Source organism: Athene cunicularia (genome assembly GCF_003259725.1).
Source record: "Athene cunicularia isolate RWA chromosome 2 unlocalized genomic scaffold, athCun1 chr2_part1, whole genome shotgun sequence".
In the NCBI taxonomy this organism is placed as follows: Eukaryota; Metazoa; Chordata; class Aves; order Strigiformes; family Strigidae; genus Athene; species Athene cunicularia.
The window spans coordinates 140,029,407-140,051,326 of record NW_020799095.1 but is presented as its reverse complement, the minus strand read 5'-3'; the positions used below and the strand labels follow the sequence as shown (position 1 = coordinate 140,051,326).

General features: G+C 41.7%; 1 protein-coding gene across 7 annotated transcripts in view; it reads right to left on the bottom strand.

Annotated features, from left to right (window-relative positions):
* Positions 1-1,739: 1,739 nt before the first annotated feature.
* The window catches only part of COL14A1 (collagen type XIV alpha 1 chain), a 122,437-nt gene continuing 102,256 nt past the window's right edge, over positions 1,740-21,920 (bottom strand). For 3 of the 7 annotated variants that reach the window (XM_026842177.1, XM_026842178.1, XM_026842184.1), the window contains 7 exons: positions 21,285-21,356; positions 19,401-19,436; positions 18,004-18,070; positions 17,311-17,499; positions 6,649-6,726; positions 5,526-5,681; positions 1,740-4,164 (listed from right to left, as the gene is read on the bottom strand). In XM_026842177.1, the coding sequence (XP_026697978.1) occupies positions 3,839-4,164; positions 5,526-5,681; positions 6,649-6,726; positions 17,311-17,499; positions 18,004-18,070; positions 19,401-19,436; positions 21,285-21,356 (924 nt within the window). In that variant the 3' untranslated portion in view covers positions 1,740-3,838. Of the gene's footprint in view, positions 4,732-5,525; positions 5,682-6,648; positions 6,727-17,310; positions 17,500-18,003; positions 18,071-19,400; positions 19,437-21,284; positions 21,357-21,920 lie in introns of all 7 variants that reach the window. The other 4 variants (XM_026842181.1, XM_026842182.1, XR_003397740.1 and 1 more) reach the window with 3 other exon arrangements.

Sequence of the window (21,920 nt, the reverse complement as noted above, 5' to 3'; positions counted from 1 at the left end):
TGGTGACTGAAGTGCCTTGGATGCTGGAAGAGTGACATTGCAGTTCCAGCAGAACTTACTGCTGGAATACTGCAGAGCAGCAAGGACAGCATGAATTTCAGAGGTGATACTGTCTGTTAGATTTCCTACCAACTTTCTGTTTGGATGCAAGGTATGCCTCCAGGGACAGTGGAACGAATGGAATGGGAACTACGTCTGTTTTAAAAATGTTAGTGTTTTTCAGACTCATGTGCTGAATGGCAACATCAAAGTTGACTCTTCTCTACTTTCTAGCTGCTGAATGGTATTAAATATTCCTAGTACTATTTAATTCTTGATATGAAGATGTTACATGATTGTCAACAGCGGAGTTGATATCCCTAATGTTCTGCCTGCCTTAGAAAGCAGAACTGCTCCACCTGGGCTTAGCTGCGGAAGATGGGCCCCTTCAGACTCGTGGTGCTGTTGACCAACTAAAACACCCATTTGGGGCAGGGCAGTGTGTTTTCTTAAGTGGCTCTTCCTCTCTTGGAGCAGGTCTGCTGACAACCCAACATCAATTTTGTTAGAGAGTTTATTGAAATAACAGACAGTAAAGGCAGATCATATGGAGACACACTTCCTTTTTTCCCCCTCTTAAGCCCAAATCTGATTTTGATTCAAGTCACAGAACACGCCTTCCTTACTTAAAAAATATATTAAAGAATGATGCAGCAACATTTTTATTGTGAAAACCAAATGAAGAAACTGAATTTGTGTTGAATTATGCAAAGTAAGTCGTTAAAATTATTTTGCTTCTGCACATTACTTCCTTGATGTTAATTATTGCTTTTCTGCGCAGTTGGCTAAAAAACTGATGCACCTATTGGTTTCTGTACAGTAGAAGATGCTGATCTGTTATCTGCCAAATTTTACAATATTTGGTGAGGAAAATTTGTGTCTTCTGGATCTGTTTTATACAAGCATCCTCTAGGAAAAAACCCACTGGTTTATTTATAATCATATGAAATAACGGCTTGGTATCAGGCATTTCTTTGGCATTCAGATGAGTTTATCCCAGGAAATATTCCAATTCAGTGAACATGCAGACTTCATTTCCAAGTCAGTAACCACCTTTAGGTAACTAGTAAATGTATTTTTAAAGCAATAAGTTAAAGTAAATGCTCTTTTTAGTGTAAGGACACAGTACATATACTTTATTGGTAAGATGTGGGTGGCATCAGCTGTTCATCATGTGCTAAATACTTCACAGTCAGCAATTTAAGATTCTTAGGCAGTCTGGAAAAATACATGACACTCCTGACTAGTCAGAGAGTGGATTTTGGAGAAAATGTTGACCATATGCATCTGTGTCTTACTTTCGTTGGCAAAGGTACAAATCCTGAATAATATTTTGATAACTTGGTAGCGCCCATCAGTTACTTTTTCTTACCGGGGTGTACCCAGCAAGCAAACAGATGACATGAAGCATTCTGGTTAGCAGGTGCCAGTAAATGTCATTACAAAGTTAAAGCAACTTAACTAGTGCAATTAAAGTTTGTGCTCTAGTATATAAATTAAGTTATACAATTGTAATGAGTATGCCTACTTTATTACCTCAAGTAATCTCTTGTTTAAGTCACTGCTTGTACATCCCATATGGCATGAGGGGACGGTGGGGCGGTGGCAGCATGTCCCACAGGTGGGGACGGGGGTGCTGTGCTGCTTCCAGCTGCTCCCCAGCCCGGGAGGCTGGAGCTGGGACCGGGGGGAGCTGCTGGGGAGGAGAGGCACAGTGTAGGTGACACCGACCACACAGGGATTTGGTCAGGCCGTTACTGTCCATTGCACACATGGGACAAGTAGCACCACTTGCCTTATTTTGATGCATGTGCCTGTGGTATGCTGTGTTCCCTACAGCCCTGGCTTTGCCCTACCATTCCTCCTGGTCCCACAGGAACTGAGGCTTGGGTGTAGCATTACTTGACAACCAGGCTGTGGTGCAAATTTATTATAAACTGTAACATAAGGCTTAAAGTCTTTCTGAGACAACAGAGGCAGAATTGCTTTAACGCTGATTTTTTTCCACCAGTGACCTTCTCAGTCACTTCTGCATGACCTACAGCTGGGCACATCACGGCGGGGCAGGGAGAGAGGTCACCTCTGGGGTAAGCGAAGGTGGGTGTTCACAGCCACGGGGCAGCAGGGAGGTTCATCTTGTGATGCAGCTGTAACCTGGATTTTAGTAATATCTCTGACGGGCAGCTCTGCACATGTGCGCACACAGCCATGCTCACTCGGTGCTTCAGTAGTCTGTAAACAGGAGTTAAGCTTAAAGTCTGTAAATTATGTGATACTTTTCTACCTTCTACTTTCAATGCAAGTCCAGGTAAGGAACTGACATTAACTCACATTTCCATCACCTTTTCTCACTTCTCCAAGTTAGGGGTGCGAGAGAGAACAGGAACCAGAAGCACAGAAGGTTTTACAGCCACCCCGCCAGGACTTGCCCTGGGCTGTGCACAGCCCTGGGTGTTAGCAACTTTGTGCTACCACTGAGGCTGAATGCTAGGCCAGCTAATTTGAGATTACACAGCAAAGGTACCAGTTTGTCATCTTCCTGGTGAGCTAAGAGAGCATCTGGAAGTGGCCAGAAGCAAAAGCTGAAAGATCTTTCCTTCCTGAGCACAAACAAACCAAACCCAGTCAGGGTGAGCACGGATGAGGCCTGGGATCCCCAGGGCCTCCTCTCTCAGAGTCTTTATCGGGCTTGATTAAAAGTGGTCCAAATCTTTAACTTCAATTTAAATGTATGAACATTCTTGAGCTTCTTTAAATCCTGCTTTAATACTTAGTCTCCATGGTGCTGTTCAAACCGCTTTATTGAGTCACTTTATAATTTATCTGGCTTGTTTCAGCATAGGGAATTGCTTTGTGCTCCTCAAGTGGTTGTATGGGGTTTTTCCTTCCTCTCATCAGCTGGTCCAAGTTGCCTTCATGACTATACCTGCCAGTCTTTTGACTTTGGCACACCAATATGCAAAAGCTCATGTCCACAGATGGTATGACCACCTCCTCTCATAGTTACTCTCTACACTTGTTCATATATAATTTTTAAAATAAAGATAAATATTGTTTATACTAAGTGCTTATATCCTTTAAAATAAAACTCGTCACAAGTGTTGAAAAAGGAAAAATGTATTTCCTTCTCTTTACCTTCTGTTCCCCAAAGATCTATACAATCATTCCAAGTTAAAAATCAAGCAAATACAGAATTAATGTATAAAAGCTTGCCACTTTTATTTGCATACAAAACAGAAATGAAAGAGGTTCACAATAAATTATCAGTATGTTCCCACAGAATGTTCTTGTGTATTTATATAAATGCAGGTTTTAAAAAACATATTCCAGTAACATAAGACTTCTTTGCAAAAGGGTAATAAGCTGGGTTCAAGGAAACCTGATTATGTATTGTTCTGCAGTGAATTTAGTCATGTTACGCTGCTAGTAAAGTAATTCATCCAAAACTAACAGAACATAATCAACTGGAAAAACATGGATAACAAAATATTAACTTTTCTGAATGGTTCTACGTACACCAACTAGTTGGATGGGGTTTTTAGATACAGCTTGAATAGTGTATGGAACAGTACTCCAGAGAAAGATCTACAAGTGACCTTTCATCATCATCTAGCACCAACCCACTAACATACTAAGTTTCTGGCATGCAAGATAATTACCGTTATTTATTGTCTCAACTGGTCATGTACACTTATCTCCTTTAATGTAAGAGCCTGTAAACATCTTCCATGACAGGTTAGGCACCTGGACAAAAGGCCAAACACAGATGCACATAAAATGTTTCCCTTCTTTAAACAGTTCATTGAGGGGGTTTTTTCCCATTTGCCCTTTTGCGTACTGGAGTCTTGACGCTCCTTTTGGCTATCTTCCTTCTGAAACGACTAATTCCTGGGGACCTCAGTTCAGCAGCTTCCATCTCTTCTTGAACAGGAGTAAATTCTGGTTGAGCAAGATGAGGTGATGGATAGGAGGACTGGGAGTATGGGGAAGGTAAGGGGTAGGACCCGTGAACTACGTACGGCTGTTGCTCACCATCATAAAGGTCCTCGGGGTCATAGATTTGGTAGGAATTATGTGGCAACTGCACTACGGGGATGTCTTGATCAGTTGGCTCACCGTATCCACCTTAACCCACCACCACCAAGAGTATTCATACGGTTAACACAGGAGAAGAGGAGTAGAAAATTAAAGCATTCATTAGGAAATAGACATTTTACATATAGATATATTTATATATAACGTGTGTGAGTGTATATATATATAATCTTTAAATACACATCTTTTATTCACATAAAGGAACAGTGAAAACATTTAACAAAATTAATAAGCTGGAGCAATTGGAAACCCACCAACAGACAGCCAAGTTAGTTGGAAACCACCACCAGAATTTGTCAAATGTCCAGTTGTAATACTGCGCTTATTATACACTGCACAATCTGCCTGCTTTCGCTTATTCCAATTATGGTCTAGAATACATGATTAACAGGCAAAAATTGGTCAGGCAATACTTTTTAGCAGTGCAAGGAAGCTAAGTGCATGTACAGCAGCTAGTGAGTTCATTAGTGGTAGGCAATATCGTTGATGGAAAGCACAGAGCAGTTCAGCATCCACCTCTGACCTTCAGCCAAATGAGACCTGAACCAGAATGAGCCTTTCACCTTCTGGATTGGTAGCCATTGTAAGGGATTGGGCCTTAAAACAGGAAATGAACAATGGGGAGGGGAAGTGAGGAGAAAGGGATAGGAAGAGACGACAACAAAAACATTCAGGTAAGTAAAACATACAAACCAGCTCACAGGCAGATTAAACCATAAACATCAAACAAATACGCTTTATGTGTAACATCTGTAGTAACTAGTGCTTTACCAATAAATTTTGATTTTAGGTTGGGCGACATAACTTTTGGTAATTGTGTTAACTTCCTCCCATGGCCTCTCCGTGCTATAATGAGATGGGAAAGTAGGATACAGAGAAGTTGTAGAAAGAATCATCTTCTCCAGATTGCTTTACTGGTTAATGACGGACACGTGCATCCCTGTGTCAGTTACACTACTAGGGGTTTAGTAAGGGTCATGCTCTCATGCCATTCAGAGGCACACAGAAGGGGAAACTGAGCAACACATTTGAAAATTACAGATGTAAAAACTGCTGTCACGAACATAAGGAGGTGGGGGTCCAACACACAGGCTGTTGAGACAGAGCAGGCTCATACAACTACACAAACATGTACAGGACAAAAACCCACTACGCAAGATCCGTTTTACAGGCCAGGATCAGAGAGTGGACTTCCTTTGGTCACCACACTGGGGTCACCACCTTTTCCTGCTGCAGTCCCACAAAATACAGCAGCACTGGACACGCACGATTTTAGGGAGCTACCACATTTTAGCGCAAGGCTTGCCAGTAGCCTCCATCTTACTTTGGCTGTTAGAAAATGCCACCCCTGCCTCTGCAAACGGCAGCCACCCCGACTCCTGACTACTCACCTCCCATGCCGTAACCAGCGCAGGAGGATGGATCGCAGTACCCCGGGGGGCCAGCAGGACCCTGTGAGCCCGGGGGCCCTGTGTGGCCGGCGGGACCTCGTGGGCCTGGAGATCCTGGTGGTCCTGGGCTGCCGGTTCGACTTTCTCCTGGAGGTCCTGCGTAGAAGGGGGAGATAAAACACCTGAGCAGCGTCTTTCCTAAAAGCAGGGAGTTTAAGCCACCTTTCCAGGCCTGGAAAACATGGCACTGAGTGTGCTACAAGGACTGCCAGGAGACAGCTTGAGCGGAGGAGCCAGGCATGCTGGCTCCGACTCCCCCGGGGCAAGCTGAGGGAAAGGCTGCAGCCTTCCCCTGGCAAGGAAGATGGAGCAGCAGCCAGAGAGGAGACCCACTCCCAGTGAGCCTCCCCTCTGGCCACTGCGGCATCTTCCTTGCCAGAGGCAGCTTTTAGACAGAAATTTATATTGGAGCAAACGTTTAACCAAGCATCAGACGTTTGGAAAGGCAGTTTCACGGGGGGAGGACATCCCTGCATGCCTGCGCAGCCCTGGATTCCCCCACTCCCTTCACTACAGCTTCTGGGTAATGCCGTGCCTTAATTCTGGTACTCGATGGCCAGAATATCCTAATGAAGTCAATGCAATTTTCCATCTGTTTCAACAGGACCTGGGTATCACCCTCTCTGCTTATTCAGGAGCTAAATATAAATCCCAGTGAGTCATGTGCTTAATTAATATACATTTCTCTGTTCAGTCACAGGTAGGCATGACCTTCAGTTAATGAGAAAACAAATGCAATTAATTCAGAGGTTTTTTTTCCATTCTAGACTCCATCTCTGAAAAAAATACTTAAAACATTAAAGAAAAAAAGGGTTCAGAGAAGCAGTGTGTCACAAGGAAAAGGAAAATACTTGACTGATACACTAGACTGACTACACCATCATGTGGCACAGCACCATGCCATACTACACAGTAAGAACATTACGATAGTTAAGGTGCCTGAACTACTGAATCTTCTGCTGCTTAAGCCTTAGAAGTGGAGAGCGGAGCCAGGCAGGTCTTAGCTGCTTTGCACATAGGTCAGAGTGGTCTAATCCAGATGCCTCAAACATAAAAACTTTACCTGTAGATCCTGGTGGGCCTCGGGGTCCTTGTGTTCCAACACCTGGATTGCCTTTTTCTCCTTTCTCACCTGGTAAACCTAAGGAAATAGTACTCATCAGAGTCACATTTTGAACAAAACTGTGCAGTGTTTATTATTTAATCAGGATTATAGTTCCATGTGTTATTTTTCATCTAGAAACAGATGGCAGAGAAGGAAGGAGGTAAAATTAAAGAATTATTTAGTTATTTTTTGCTCCCTTTCCTGCCAGCCTCTCAAGGGAAACATGGCATTCCTGGGGTCTTAAACATTCCTGCTGCCATGGTGGTTTCATCGAGGTGGTATGCAGAGGCACCAGCCAGTTTCCAGGCTGCAGCTCCTGCTGGAAAGCTGCCTCTGGACTATACCAAGGTACAACTATTGTAAGTCAGAAGAATCCTCAGAGCCTCACAAAGCTGTCTATAAATTACTGTGTGGCCCAGAAAAGTCAAATTTTTAATGCTACAGCCAATTTTCCTTCAAATATTCACCCACTGAACAGTGGTTCAGCATACAATGATTCCACACATAAATGGAGTTACCATGGGTTATTGCAGAGTCTTGCTAAAATGCAAAAAAGAAGTTTCAGCACAGTCAAAATCTGTCCTCCAAATGAAGCCCAACGTAAGAGTTTCCCAGTCACAAAATGTTGGTGTTCCAACATGCACAGCCACTGATTTGTTCCTGCACTTGCTCATGGTCCTAAATTTCTCTCGTTGGATCTGATCCATGGGGATCACAGACCTAGTAATCCAGAGAAGGCACTACCTTCTCCCAGCTTTCCATCTCCTTCTGCACTACGACTATGGCATCCTATAAAAACACTTTCTATACGCAGCGATCACAATAAGCGGTGTTGAACTAAAGTAGGTGTTGAAACTACAAATTCCAGACCCTGAGTTTCCACCAGCGACTTGGAAAAGTCTCATAAAGTCTGTGTTTGATTTGGACGGTTCAAAATCACCAAATCCAGGCTGGTTTGTGGGACTTTTCCCCCATTTTCCAGACCTCCCAGCACTGGTAATTGCTCTCATTGCTTCAGAGCTTCCACGCTTTCAGAGTTGAAGCCAATATAGAGCACCTTCATAAAAACAAAGAAAGAAAAACAGCTGCTGTCCTCGATGGGGTGGTATCTATGATTTCAACTGATTGGGCTCCTTCCTTCCCTTCTGCTCAGGGAAGTGCTGCCTCTTAGGGAAAAACATCTGTAGGACACCTCAATTTCACAAGAAGCCATAGATTATTTTTTTTTTTCCCTACGCTAATTTCTGATAGAAGCAAGTAAGTAAGAACAAACTCTAACTATGGAAAAAATTGTAACTAAAACCCATCACTGACAAAGACTTGCTCACATCAAGTTTCAGAGGCCACACCACTGCAAGCAGTAACTCCATATGGAGCACATCATTTTTAACCAAAACATGCCGAGCTCTTCATCTTACCTCTACAACGCTTTTTGATACTGTTCCAGCATAGTTTAAGTATTTCCTGTTTCCTTTTTGTACCTTTTATTTCCTTTGGTTGCACAATTTTGTTGTTGATTAAAAAAACTAAGTCTTTTGGTGACCAGTTATTTTATCATAGAGAAATTATACAACCATAGCCATGTCTCACAGCATTTTCCATTAGAGGGTCTCCAAAGTTTTCCAAGTGTCTCTGGTAACACTGTGTTTTATAGGAGAGACTTGGCCACCAAGAGAAGAAATGCCATGGCCAAACTAAATCAGCAGGAAGTGGTAGAAGGTGTGATAATCTGGGTGATGTTTACACCATTATTTTGCAAACAGCAGGTATCTCCCTCTTGCTTCTAGAGGACAGTGGGCAAGACAGTGAAAGGTCTTGTACACCTCATCCATGAATTGGATAACAAAATATTTATAGAACTATTTCTGAAAGTGGAATCTTTGTTGTGTTTGGTTGTCCTGACTGTTTAGTCATTTGATGACTGCAATGCTGCATCAGTTTCTTCTAATACTACTTCCTGTCTATGTCAGCATGTTAGAAGTGTTCCTTTGACCAGTGTAGGAACACAAGTGCCAGAGTGTACCCCAGAATGTGCTCTGACCTGGAGACTTTTAACTCATGCCTCTGAAGTTATCTCCATCCCAGCTAGACCAAATACACATTGATTTGATTACCAGGATTCTTCATTTCCTGAATCGTCTGCCAAGCTTATTGGCAAATTCTTGCTTATATCATGCTCAGTAGCCAGATTTCTGATCACAGCGCTTGTTATCCCATGACTGGCACTTCACACTGACTTCCAGGAATGCTTCACAGTGATATTCAAGAACCTGTAATTCTTGTGACCATGGGCTTGGTTCTCCTTTGCTAGTTTAATACTTTCACTTGTGTTTACTATGACACTCAAAGCACAGTGAGTACCTCCTGTACCGTTTAAAATCTGATGAAATTCTCAAAATGATCTGTAACCACAAGTCTGAAAAGCTACAGAGCTGCTACAAAGCTAGCTTTTCAAAGGGCATTTAGGCTTGGCAGCAGGATGAAGCCTAGTCTGATGCCCACAACTCGGTTAAGCACCTACACTTGCCCTAGAGTACCTGAAGAGGGCTAGACATTTAGGATAGGTTACAGAAGCCAGAGTGCTAAGGTGGTCACAATTAAATAAAGAAATGCTGAAGGGAGACATGCCACGAATGTACCCCTCTAGGAACAGCTCCCCGAGCTGACTCACCAGGACGCACGTTTTACCTCTCTGTCTACCTGTCTAGAGAAACAGGTGAACACATGCACACTGGAAGATTTAAATTATCTCAGTGTCATGATCCCACTAGTTTGTAATAGCCCTAGTCTGGGTAAGAGGCCGGTAAGGCTTCAGGGGGCTGTAGTCAATAGGGTTTCAGGGGTCTCCTCTCCCCTCCTCTAGTGCCCTTCCATTTCCCAGCATATTTGAGCCCTCTGGAGAAGTCCGGAGCTCATTCCCAGTGCAAACAGAAGCTCAAAGTGGCTCTGCTGTGCTGAGACCCATCCTACATGCAGTCTCTGCACATTTTTAGATGATGGCATATAGCTGAAATCCAGAATGTTGGATATTAAAGTGCAGATAATCCTGATTATGTGGCTTTGTGTGGCGGGATTTTTGGTAGTGAGGGAGGGGGCTACAGTGGTGTCCCCTGTGAGAAGCTTCTCAAAGCTCCCCGGGCTCCAAGTTGAACCCATGCACCAAAGCTGAGCCAATTAGTGACAGTGGCTGTGCCTCTCTGTAACATATTTAAGAAGGGAAACCTGAGATGGTGTTGGGGACTTTGAGGACGAGTTAGGAGGAGGACACCTACATGAACACCATGGTCAGTGGAAGAAAGGAGGAGGAGGAAGGGGGGGGAGGTGTGCCAGTGCAGAGACCCCCCCTGTATCCTGTGGTGAGATGGCAGGGCTGCCAACCCCCCCCAGGAGGTCACCAGAGGAGCAGAGATTCACCTGCAGCCTGTGGAGGACCCCCGGGACTCTGTGGGAAGAAGCAGCCCCCGCTGTTTGTAATTCAGCACTGCGAGGATTGCAACACGTGGAGGTGACCCATGCTGGAGCATCTCAAGAATGTATCCCGGGGAGAGGACTCATGGTGGAGAGTTTGTAGAGGACTGTATCCTGTGAGAGGGGAACCACTTGGAGCAGAAGGATAGAGAAGAATGCTTCCCTCTCCCCACTCTTGCAGGAAGAAGTGGCAGACTGACTGCACCCCATCCCCTGTGCCTCTGGGAGAGGAGGTAGAGATACTGTGAACAAAACTGAGCCCGGGAAGAAGGGAGGGGTGGGGGAGGTGTTTTAAGATATGGTAAAGCTTCTAAGTGCCCCTTTCTGTCTGTTAAGTGTTGGTTTCCTTAGTGTTTGAATGAAAGTGATGTTCTTGTTTTCTTCCCCTAATTAGCCTGTCTTTTGCCTGACTGTTAATGGGTGAGCCATTCTTCTCTGTCCTTATCTCTATACTTGAGCCTTTTGATTTGTTTTTTTGCCTTTTGATTTATTTTTTCTCCTTCCGGGCACTGGAGGGGAAGTTTGAGCGAGTAGCCATGTGGTGCTTTGTTGCCGGCTGGGCCTAAACCATGACAGGCTTGGATGCGTGACTGTATGTTCTCTCCTACGCAGTGGTTCTGACCAGCACCTCAAGATGCATTAGGCCAAAAAGACTAAGATTTGCTCTCTAGCCTAACTGCTCAAAAACTTATCAGGGAGAGGGAGGCCTTGTTTCAGACTTATTCCAAGATCTAATACCCAAAACCACAGAGAAATATATTCACCAAATTGGACCACAAGACCTCCCAGTGGTGGTAACAGGTAAGAAAGGAATGCAGGTTCAAATTTCCTGAAATTATGCTCTAACCATTTAGCCACTGAAGAAAAGCTGGAGAGGAACCAGCACTGCCATCTCTTCCATCAAGCCTCCTTCACATCTAATCTTCCTATTTCTATCTTGCTTTCTCTTAGAACTATATTAGTTCCTACCAGCCTTTTTGCAGGTAGATAATGAGCACCCTCTGGCCAAACTACAAGATTACTAAAAGGAATGTGACAAGGTTGACAAAGGTGTAGCCTTGAGCTAATATAACCTTGTTGCTAAGGAAGGGCTCAGCAGCATGTTAGTACAACCACTTTGCTGATCTCAGAACAACAGCAGAGCAAATTTGTGTTCGTGCTGTGTACTAACATACTGCAGTACACCTACCTTACCTCATGGTTGTACAAGGTACCTATCGGTCTTTTACAGACTGTTTTAGACTTTCCGATTATGACGTGTCCAAAAGGTAAGTTTGGTTTCCCTAGCTCCTAAATCTCACTGAAGGTCAATGTGTCTTACATGTTTAAATTACTCAGTTATCTCGAAATTTCCTTACATCTTTTCTTCTAGGATTCTTAGCAGTGTAATACATGGGATTCCTGCTCTCACTGTCTTCCAAGCCCAGTACGAACCTTTTGTCTGCAATCCACCATTCTGTTAGCAGAGAATGCAGTTTCAGTCTGAAGGCCTGTCCAGAACCTTTGATGAATGACTGCATTGCATCATATATATAGGAAGTAGTCATAAGTTGCAGATATATGCTGTAACCTACATTTATGTTCCTGGGGGAACCTCACAAAAAGCCCACATCATCTGTAATCAATAACTGAATTCCACCCATTTTAAAAACAAGTTTCTGAGGCAAACCTCTTGTGCTGCACTGCAAATCCAGTTTCTAGATACCTAAAATTTGCTTAGCCCTGGCTTGCTTCAAATATATGGAGAGACTCCTCTATTACAATTCACTACTACTGCTGCAGGCCTTTTAACACGATAAACTCATCTAAACTGTCTCTTACCATAAATGCCCTGTAAGAAAATGCTTGCCATTTGCAAAAGGCAAAGTCTGTATGTATGGATTACTTTGATCATAAGAAGACAGGCCCATGATAAACCATTCCTTATCCTACAGTACAATAACATCACACAGTACTTCAAACACAATTGCCACAATGTTTTCAAATCACAGCCTTCCATGCACTCATTTATCATTCTTTACACACACAAGAAGACAACTCTATTACATGATGTTCACAGAATAACTGCAGTAAGAAATTATAAATATGGAACAAATCTACTCAGGCTAAGAATAAAATGTTCATTCTGGAACAGGTTATGAACCTCTTGCACAGGCTAACCTGCTTTGAAATCACATGGATATTAAGTTCCTAAAGCAAATATACTGAAGGCCAAGATCCAAGTCTGCTTCAGGTTTCTTTTAGTCTAGCTTCCAGTAAAGTTTACCCAAGTGAAAGAACAGAAACACTGAAGCAAGAATACCCTACTCCTAAGGCAAAACTCACACGAGTTAAAATCAAGTACACCATGGGCTTTACTAACGGACTTTCCACCAAAGATCCTCAATGAGAGTAAGTTAACAGATTCACAGACTTAATGAGTGCCTCCTATAAATGACAGAACATTCAAAATTCACCCGTTTTGCCTTCCATCAAGGTCATCTTTGCATTTCATTAGAGCATAGCTTACAGAAAGTCAACCAGACAAGACATCACTCTCCATGTAAGTTACTGCAATGGTTAATCACTCTCAGGGATAAAAGTGTATATCAAAATTCAACATTTGAGTTAGAGTGGCTTCAAGTTCGAGTAACTCTTTTCATAATTCCACAATATCACCAAATTGTCTCCCCGCCTCCATGCTAACCACTTTTCGATGTCTTGTTCTTATCCAAAATAAGCAAAGGCTTGGGTTCAGACCCATGGAGATCACTGAAATTAATTGTTTCCAATGCTCTGCTAAAGATACCTGTGATTTTATCAGTTATTAAAAACAAAACCAAGATCATGAACACATTCACTAGCAAGGAAAACTGAATGTCCATGGGTTTTGCACAAAATGAAATTTTAGGTATTGCTTATCTATTTTTCTCTTTAACAGAATACTGTCCTTTGATGAGAACTGCATATTGCAATTAAGAAAAATTAAAACTGCTACCAAAAATATCCTCTTTCAAAGATCTTCAGTTGTAACCATAAAGTATAACACAGGGTGATTTTTTATCCAGATGAAGTAAAATTGGAAATAAGAATATCTAATTGATGCAACTGGCAAAAGTTCTATTTAATTCCATTGGAACTTTGCCATCAGAGCTATAAACATGTGGGTTTTGATAACACATGTTTAATTAACTCTTTCATATGAAGCCAGGAAACAAATATGGATGAAGCTGTACTTGAGAATTGTGACTTTCCTGCTGACAGCTTAGGTATTTATTGTATTTTAATCATAGTGGGATGGAGTGAGTAGCCATACATTTTGTGCTTCACTTCAGGACACATCATAAGAGCAGAAGTCCACCCAGGAGTAGAAGAATAACTGCACTTTCACAGCATCGAAAAGCTAGCAGTGCCTCAGCATAATTTTTACTATGACCATTTTTTCCTCAAAGTTGAGAAAACTACCCAGGTATTATAAAAATAACTGAAAAAAGCCCACCCTGAATCTGTGCTTTTTTTTATTATTTTGCAGAAGTCCAACTACTTCCTGAGTACTCAGAAGCCAGACGAGTTATTTAAGTCCCAGTTCACAAACATAAAATCAAATTATGTTCAAACTAGCTGAAATAGAAATAGAAAGCAGTGCTATGAACAATCAGTGTTCGCATTTGGTTCTTTCCAAATTCATATATTTATGCAAATATATAAGAGAGCAAAATTCTAGTAATTTATCTGGGATTATGTACTACAGGTGACCGATAACACAATGTGGCCTCCTTAATCTTTAAATCACCATTCCGATTCAAATGGCCTGTTGGAGCACCAATAAAATGTTAATATTGCTAACAAATACCAAAATTGCCAGACATGTTTCTTTTTACACCATTAGAAAATTACAACAGACAAGACCTCAGAGTCTACAGCTAAAACAATAATCAACTAGAAAAACTAAGTAACAAATGTCTTAATGTGATCCTAATCCATTCACTTATGTCTACACTAGAAAAAATAGATCTCAGCTGGCAACAGATACTGAGAACTGAATCTGTCAAGACAATGACTTATTCATTCTCACTGAGGTGGTCTTTCTTGGAAGGACCAGCTCAGTGTGTTACTAGTGAGAGAATACATCCAGGAATGGGACACCCTGGACCTAGAAGTTCAAGTGGAGGTTTCTAGCAAAACTCCAGGACACTGTCTCAGTCCAAGCCTTGTTCCAAAACATCTGATTAACGCTTGGCAGAGTGACAAGGTAAACAAGGGATAAGAAGCTATTGGCCAGGCAAGTTAGCAGAGAAGTTCACTGATGTCAAGATCTCTCACTGCTGACATTTTCCAGTAAAGCTCTCTTTGGCACATGATTTCTAACCAGTTCAACACACTGCTTCCAGAAGTTCCCCCTTCTCAGAGGCTGGGATTGAATGGGTGGTGGGCCAAAGAGGTGAGTAGGAAGAAACATCTAGCCTCTTCCCACCTTTTCTCTTCCCACTCTGCCAGCACCTTGCTGCTCAGCTCTGAGGCAGTACCAGGTTCTTGCAGCAATCACAATAGCTTGAGGGGAAAAAAGCAACACTAGTAGATAAAAAACAGGTCTTCTTTTTTTCCTTTTAGTGTCTATTACTTTTAAAACACATACTAAAGTGTACTAAGAAGTATGGACACTGCTGTCACTGTTGCAGTGCACTTAAATTCAGAGGCTAATCTGGCACTGGTTTTGAACATTAACTTGACTTCATATACAACTAAAATGCTAAAGACAGCAGTGAAAAGAAACACATTGTTCATAAAGACTTCCAAGTGGCTGGCTGGAAATCTTCAGGACAGGACTATACGTTGTGACTTGCTGAACAAGTTAAATACAAACAATGGTTCAGAACACAGCAAGGGATGGGGTCTGAGTCCATTTACCCTCCTTGCTGCAGTCACTGGAAATTTAAACTCTTTCCATCCAGAAGCAGAGCAATTTTAATCTGCTACTTCACTGTATGATACGTAGCCAGGAATCAAGTTAGAATTGGGAAGGCACAAGAAACTTCCAATCAATTTCCAGAAGCATTAGAAGCTGATAAAAATAATTTTACTTTTCACTGCTGCATTTTGGGATTACCTTACAGCAATTCCTTAGAAATGGATTCTGAAATATCCCAAGGGTCTGTACAACTCAAAAGGTATCTTTCTGTTAAAGAAACTGTTACTACATCAGGCACACTATCAATCTAAAACTTCAGTTGCTTCTGAATAAATTAAATCCTCAGGGACTAATAAATTATGCTGGTTTTATTCCTAGGTTCTGGAATGAGCCCCTTCCTTGTTCTTCCAGGTTCTGTGCAAGGCTGCAGTTATGTGAATGTCCTAGAAACTATTTCACTCTGAATAAAGACAATTATTTTGTCTTTAAGTTTACACATAGATTCTTTTTTTCTTTAAAAAAATCGAATTTTAGGCTATAAATACTGTAACACGCTGCCAACATTTGGTATCACATTTTATGAAAATCTGCAGAGAGCTCTGTCTGGCTGATTATAGTTCTTGAAATATGCTTGATAAAAGCTTGCTCTCTACCAAGTATGAAACTCCCCACAAGCACTACCTGATAAAATCAGTCCCTTCTAACATCAGTTATCTGTATAGAGAGGAAAAGATAGTATTTTTAAATGTGGTTTTACCCTTTCTGTACTCACTGTATTGCCAATACTGCTTACTAGATACTATCAGCAGTGGGTTAATCCACATCATGTTTCATTTAAATGGCTGTATCTAATTACTCTGTGATTTCACAATAGTATAACATGTGGGTCTGGTCCTCAGCACAACAAATACAATGGAAAATCCATGCTAAATGCCAGAAAGATTTCCCTTTTCATAGCTTGGCATTTTGGTTCCTCCATTCCTGAAGTCCCAGCAAAATATTCTATGAGTTTAAACAGTTCCTACCTGAGAAGCCATTTAAATTATAGCAGTATTTTAAGCAACTGAAATCTGCATTCAGTCTCTCCAGGTCACCATTTTTAAAGTCAGTTCTTCACTTACCATCTCTTCCAATTTTCTTTCCTACTTGCTTCCCATCCCCTCATTCCTCCTTTTTTTCTGGACAGTGTCTGGTCTTTGCTCAGCTGGAGCAGGCAGCAGTATGACTGACAGGCTAGTACCCTAAACTTTTCCTCTTTTTTAAAAAAAGTAATTACAATGACAGTCTTGAGGGAAAGGAAGGACCCACAGACTCACAGGTTCACTCACAGATTCACAGGTTCACTCAAAGAATTTCTTTTCAAAACAGTGCTTTAACTCTGGTCGTCATGGCTACTATGAATTGGAACTATTAAGCTCCTGAACTGAACAGCCTTCATAGCAATTCATTTTTTAAATCCCAGTTAGTGTCTTGAATATGACATTTGTCTCTTGGGTTTTTGGCCATCCTCATGTCATGGTCTTCAAAGAACTTACACAATCATAGATCTACTCAGTACTACCTCTGTGAGGTTAGGGCTAGTCTGGTACACTGAAGATTGCCACGGTTGCACAGAGAGTAAATCAAAACATGGAGCTTGTTTCTTTATTAGACAATGCTGGAGGACAAAAAGAGAAAGGGATCTAGCCTACAGGTAAGAATACAGAGGAGAAATACTGTAAATTAACACTTAATTGTACTACTTCTCTCTGATCTCACCATTTCCTCTCCTTGACCCTCTCAACCCCCCATTAACTGAATTTTTTTTTCCTCTTATCAACCTTGCTCCTTTCACAGACTATCATGACTTAGAAATCTTGAGACTGACACATTTCAAGTTTAAAAGCTCTATCTTTTCTCAGCACAAAACTATCAGTTTTGCAGCTGACTTTCTCCAAAAACAACTTTGCTTGTACATTTACAGCTCAGCTCACTTCAGAGTCCTAAGATGAAAGCATGATGTGATGGGATGTGCCCAGTTAGGTGCCACCAATCTTCAGTGGTTTAGGCATTATACCTCTGCCTGATCTTGCCAAATCACACCTGGCAAAACCTGCATTACCTTCATGACTGAGAGTCTCCAGAGCTTTCATTATGGTTTGTGCTGAGCTTACCAATCAACTCATGAAAAAGGTGTTTTTCTCACATTTAGACAGGAGACAAAAGCCATCAGAAAGTATCAGGAAAGGGAGGTGTATTTTTTGTATGCAAAGTACAAAACCTACCTCTTTCTCCTGGTCTTCCTGGTTGACCAGGACTTCCTGGAAACCCTTGCATGCCTGGTGATCCTTGCTCACCCTGTGGCCCCGGAGCCCCTGGCCGACCTGGCTCACCAGGAGGTCCTGCGATGGTTCGTGTTGAGACAGACTGGCTTGGAATCTGGTTCAGAATTGAGTTATATCTTGCCATATGACCTGTTAGGAAACAATGTCCTCATTTTCAAGTTGCAGTGGAGAATTTGGTTCAGCTAAGTTTGTACAGAGCACTGGCAGGTCCTCAAGGCTGTGGTCTGCTGTGCTTTGATAATATGAAGTTTTGCACTTGGTGGAGAAAGAGTGGTTTAGGGAGTAGACAGAAAAGGGGAAGAACTATTGTGTAGAATTTTATTTCCTTGCTTTGATGTTTTGGGTTTTTTTTGTATTTTATGTCTATAAGAATTTAAAACTGTTACAGCAGAAGCTTCTTTATACTATAATAGATTGGAGACAATTCAGGCCTTTTTTTAGATGCCTGATGCTAATCAGCTCTAGTTGGACATAAATCCAGTTGAACATAAATCTAGTTGGAACATAAATCCTGCCTAGCCTAAAATGAACAGAACCCCTTGGATGCTCTGAAAAGCATCATATTTATAAGTAACTGTGGCAGGAAAAGATCCATTCTAGAGATAGAAGCATATAAACCATTGCTGTACTTACCCTGGATGAGTTGTTCACACACTTGACGAGCAACAGCACGCACCATTGCTTGGGACTGGAGATCACCCTGGATAACAACAGCAGCAGTGTCATAACACAATTTTTTGCATCATTTCTGTCTTGAAAATGTTTAGAGCAATGAAAGACATTTATTGTCCCTGAGAGATTATATCCTCACAGATGAGAAAAAAAGCCAAACAAATTTTGCCATTTCCCTGGTTCCCATTTCTGTTTTTAGTCAGCAAACAGAGGTCTAAGAAGATAATGAGAGATTTGGGGACATTCTTAAAGCTGCATACTTCTCACCTTCAAAATATTAATCACAAAATCACAGAATCATTTAGGTTGGAAAAGACCTTGAAGACCATCTAGTCCAACCATGAACCCAACACTGACCATTCTCAACCACACCATATTCCTCAGTGCTCTGTCGACCTGACTCATACTCACCTCCAGGGATGGGGACTCCACCACCTCCCTGGGCAGCCCACTCCAATGCCTAACAACCTGTTCTGTAAAGAAATGCTTCCTAATATCCAGTCTAAACCTTCCCTGGTGCAATTTGAGGCATTACCTCTTGTCCTGTTGCTTATTATTTGGTTAAAGAGACTCATCCCCATCTCTCTGCACCCTCCTTTCAGGCAGCTGTAGAGGGCGATGAGGTCTCCCCTCAGCCTCCTCTTCTCCAGACTAAACCCCCCCAGTTCCCTCAGCCGCTCCCCGTACAACCTGTGCTCCAGACCCTGCACCAGCTCCGTTGCCCTTCTCTGGACACGCTCGAGTCATTCAATGTCCTTTTTGTAGTGAGGGGCCCAAAACTGAACACAGGAATCGAGGGGCGGCCTCACCAGTGCCGAGTACAGGGCTCAGATCCCTTCCCTGTCCCTGCTGGCCACGCTATTGCTGACACAAGCCAGGATGCCATTGGCCTTCTTGGCCACCTGAGCACACTGCTGGCTCCTGTTCAGCCGGCTGTCAATCAACCCCCCAGGTCCCTCTCTGACTGGCAGCTCTCCAGCCACTCCTCCCCAAGCCTGTAGCGCTGCTGGGGGTTGTTGTGGCCCAAGGGCAGCCCCCGGCATTTGCCCTCAGTGAAACTCCTCCAGTTGGCCTCAGCCCATGGCTCCAGCCTGTCCAGGTCTCTGCAGAGCCTCCCTACCCTCGAGCAGATCAACACTCCCACCCAACTGGGTGTCACCTGCAAACTCACTGAGGGTGCACATTAACGTAGCTATGTATACGACAATGTCTGGAAAAGAAGGAAAGTTTGACTGATTGCACAGGTAAAACTATTGTACCTGTAAACACAGAGAAACAAATTGTCAGAGAAAGCTTTTTATGAGACAGAAGACTAGAACATAAAAAAAAAAACAGCGCTAACATGAACACAGACTTACCCGCTCACCCCTTTCACCCTTAGCTCCAGGAGGACCCTATGGAAAGTTTCAATATAAAATTAATTCTCATTTTTTTCTTGCTCAAAATTTTTAACCCCTAAACATTGTCTTCCTTGCAACATCACAATAAGACAAAAACCAAACAAGGAATAAGGTTTCAGAAGGCTATGTGACAATAATGAATATACTTTTTCCATTTCAGTACACAACAAATGTTCACCTTTGGCAATTACATGGAGACAATTACTTTCTCAGGGTGTGTCACATACGGAATTCTCTTGATTAAAATTGCAGCAAGGGCAGGCCATATGGCATTTCACATGGCTGAAATGGATCTATTTATCACTGAAGAGGAGAAGGCTGATACAACACAAAATATTGGTCTGAAATTAGTAGTATTTGCTTCACCAATGCTCTTCACCCACTAGCAACAAGCTGTCTGGGGCAGTTACAACTTCAGCAGTGAAGGTTTTTTGGGGTAGGCTAGACATATCACAGGAACTCCTGAAGCGAGGAAAGATCTGCATTAAGAGGTAACCAGCTGACTGGATGCATCATTAAAGCATAGCTTATTCTGTCCTGGGAAAGAAGGAACTCCTTACAAAGACTGCAAGATTATTTCTAGGCCTCTTTTCTATTACTCTACCTTTAGGGAAAGACAGTTATTGAAACCCAGTAATTTTTCATGCACCTAACTTTTTTCTGAACTACTAGTGTCTAAACATTAACAGCAGAGGTCTTAATATGACTCACAGGAATATCTACACTCTAGGAAATTTAGTTCAATATCTGGAACATGTGTTTGGACAGGAACTGAATAGTCAGCATGTTATACATTGATAGTAATAAGTTCCATAGCTCATCAAATCTCCTTAGTAGACTTCATGATTACACTTAGAAACTATGTAGAACCGAGCATTAGGTTATTACCTTTACTTATATATTACCAGTCATTTCATTTCCACTTAATCAAAAAAAAAATGCCTGCATTGGACTAAATCTCCAAAGAAACTGAATTTGGAAAAAAAAAAAAAAATCTATTCTACAAATTGAGTCATAAGTACATATTCTGATGCCTTTAAAAATGAAATAGAACATTCACTGGAAAAAAATTGAGCAGGCTTTTTAATTAACCAAGGGGTCAAAAGTTAAAATGTTAATACACAATATTATCTGAACTGTTACAGAGAAAAAGGTGTCCACTGTAAATCTTCTCTTTTATGTAATTTACACACTCATTTTATAGTTGTATTCCTTTCTTCTAGTTAAACTGTTTGGGTTTTTTATTATAAAGAAAATAATATCTGAAAGACAAACTTAGTATTAGAAGTTCTTAATACTTATTTTCAGTTTAGAGGGTGTAATTTTCCATTCGATGAAACTGATGGTCAGATTTATAATAATATTATAGAAAAAGCCCAGTCGGTTGCCCTGAGGTAAACCCAGAGTAACAACAAAAGCCAGTTTTTTATTTATGCAATATTTTCACAGTTTAAAAATCAGAATAATATTTTGGAAATATTCAGGTTAATAAATGACATTCTTTAATTTCCTGAGAGTTGCTTGAAGTGAAAAGGAAAAAAAGCAGAAAGTAATTATACACAGACTACAAATCACATACTGTTATGTTTTTAACCTCTGTGTTTTAACCTTATGTTTGGACTCTCTAATCCCCATATTCCAAACATTGTATGTAAGATCCACAAATAACTTTAATTATAAAAAATGAACAAAGAAAGACCAATATGATGTTTCCCTTAAGCACTAACTGCAAACAGATCATAAGCTATAAATACTGAGGAGTTCTGTAAAACAGTGAAGCCAGGATCAGAAACCAATTAATTCACAACAGCAAATATAGCAATATTAAGTAATTTTACTCACAGGAGCTCCTACATCACCTTGTGGCCCCTGGCTTCCAGTAACACCTGGAACACCTGGAGCACCAGGTATGCCCTACATGGAAAAAGAGAAAGAAAATACTTAGTGGTGATGACAACCAACATCCACGAATTCTGATGAGAGAAATGACTGTGTGATGGAGAGGAAGCGCACATAATAGGCAGTTCTGCCAGTCAAAGACCAGAGATAGAGGGAGAGAGGACTAAGAAGTTCATCTTGCAGGAAAAAGAGCATCAAATGCACACCTCTGAGAAAAGCACTTGAGAATAATGGACTCGTGTTGCTTGCTTTCTGGAACAGGCACAGACTGCTGAACCACAAGACTAAATCCTGTGATGTTGAGGGCTGCTGACTCAATTCTTTGTGAAAAAGAACATGACTGCTTGGAGAATACTCAATAGCATCAGCAGTTCTTGAATCTAGCAACAAGGCATTAAACTTGCCTAACTGCCCTAGCTGAGAAGGATGAAACAGATTCTGGAGGCAATACATGTCTTGTCTTGAAAGCTGAATTCGGTCTCTGCTGTCTTTATCACTCTGTGAGAACATCTGAACACCTGCACTCACCTCCAGCCTCCAGACCAAGCAGAACTTAGTGATTCACTTCAACTAACAAAC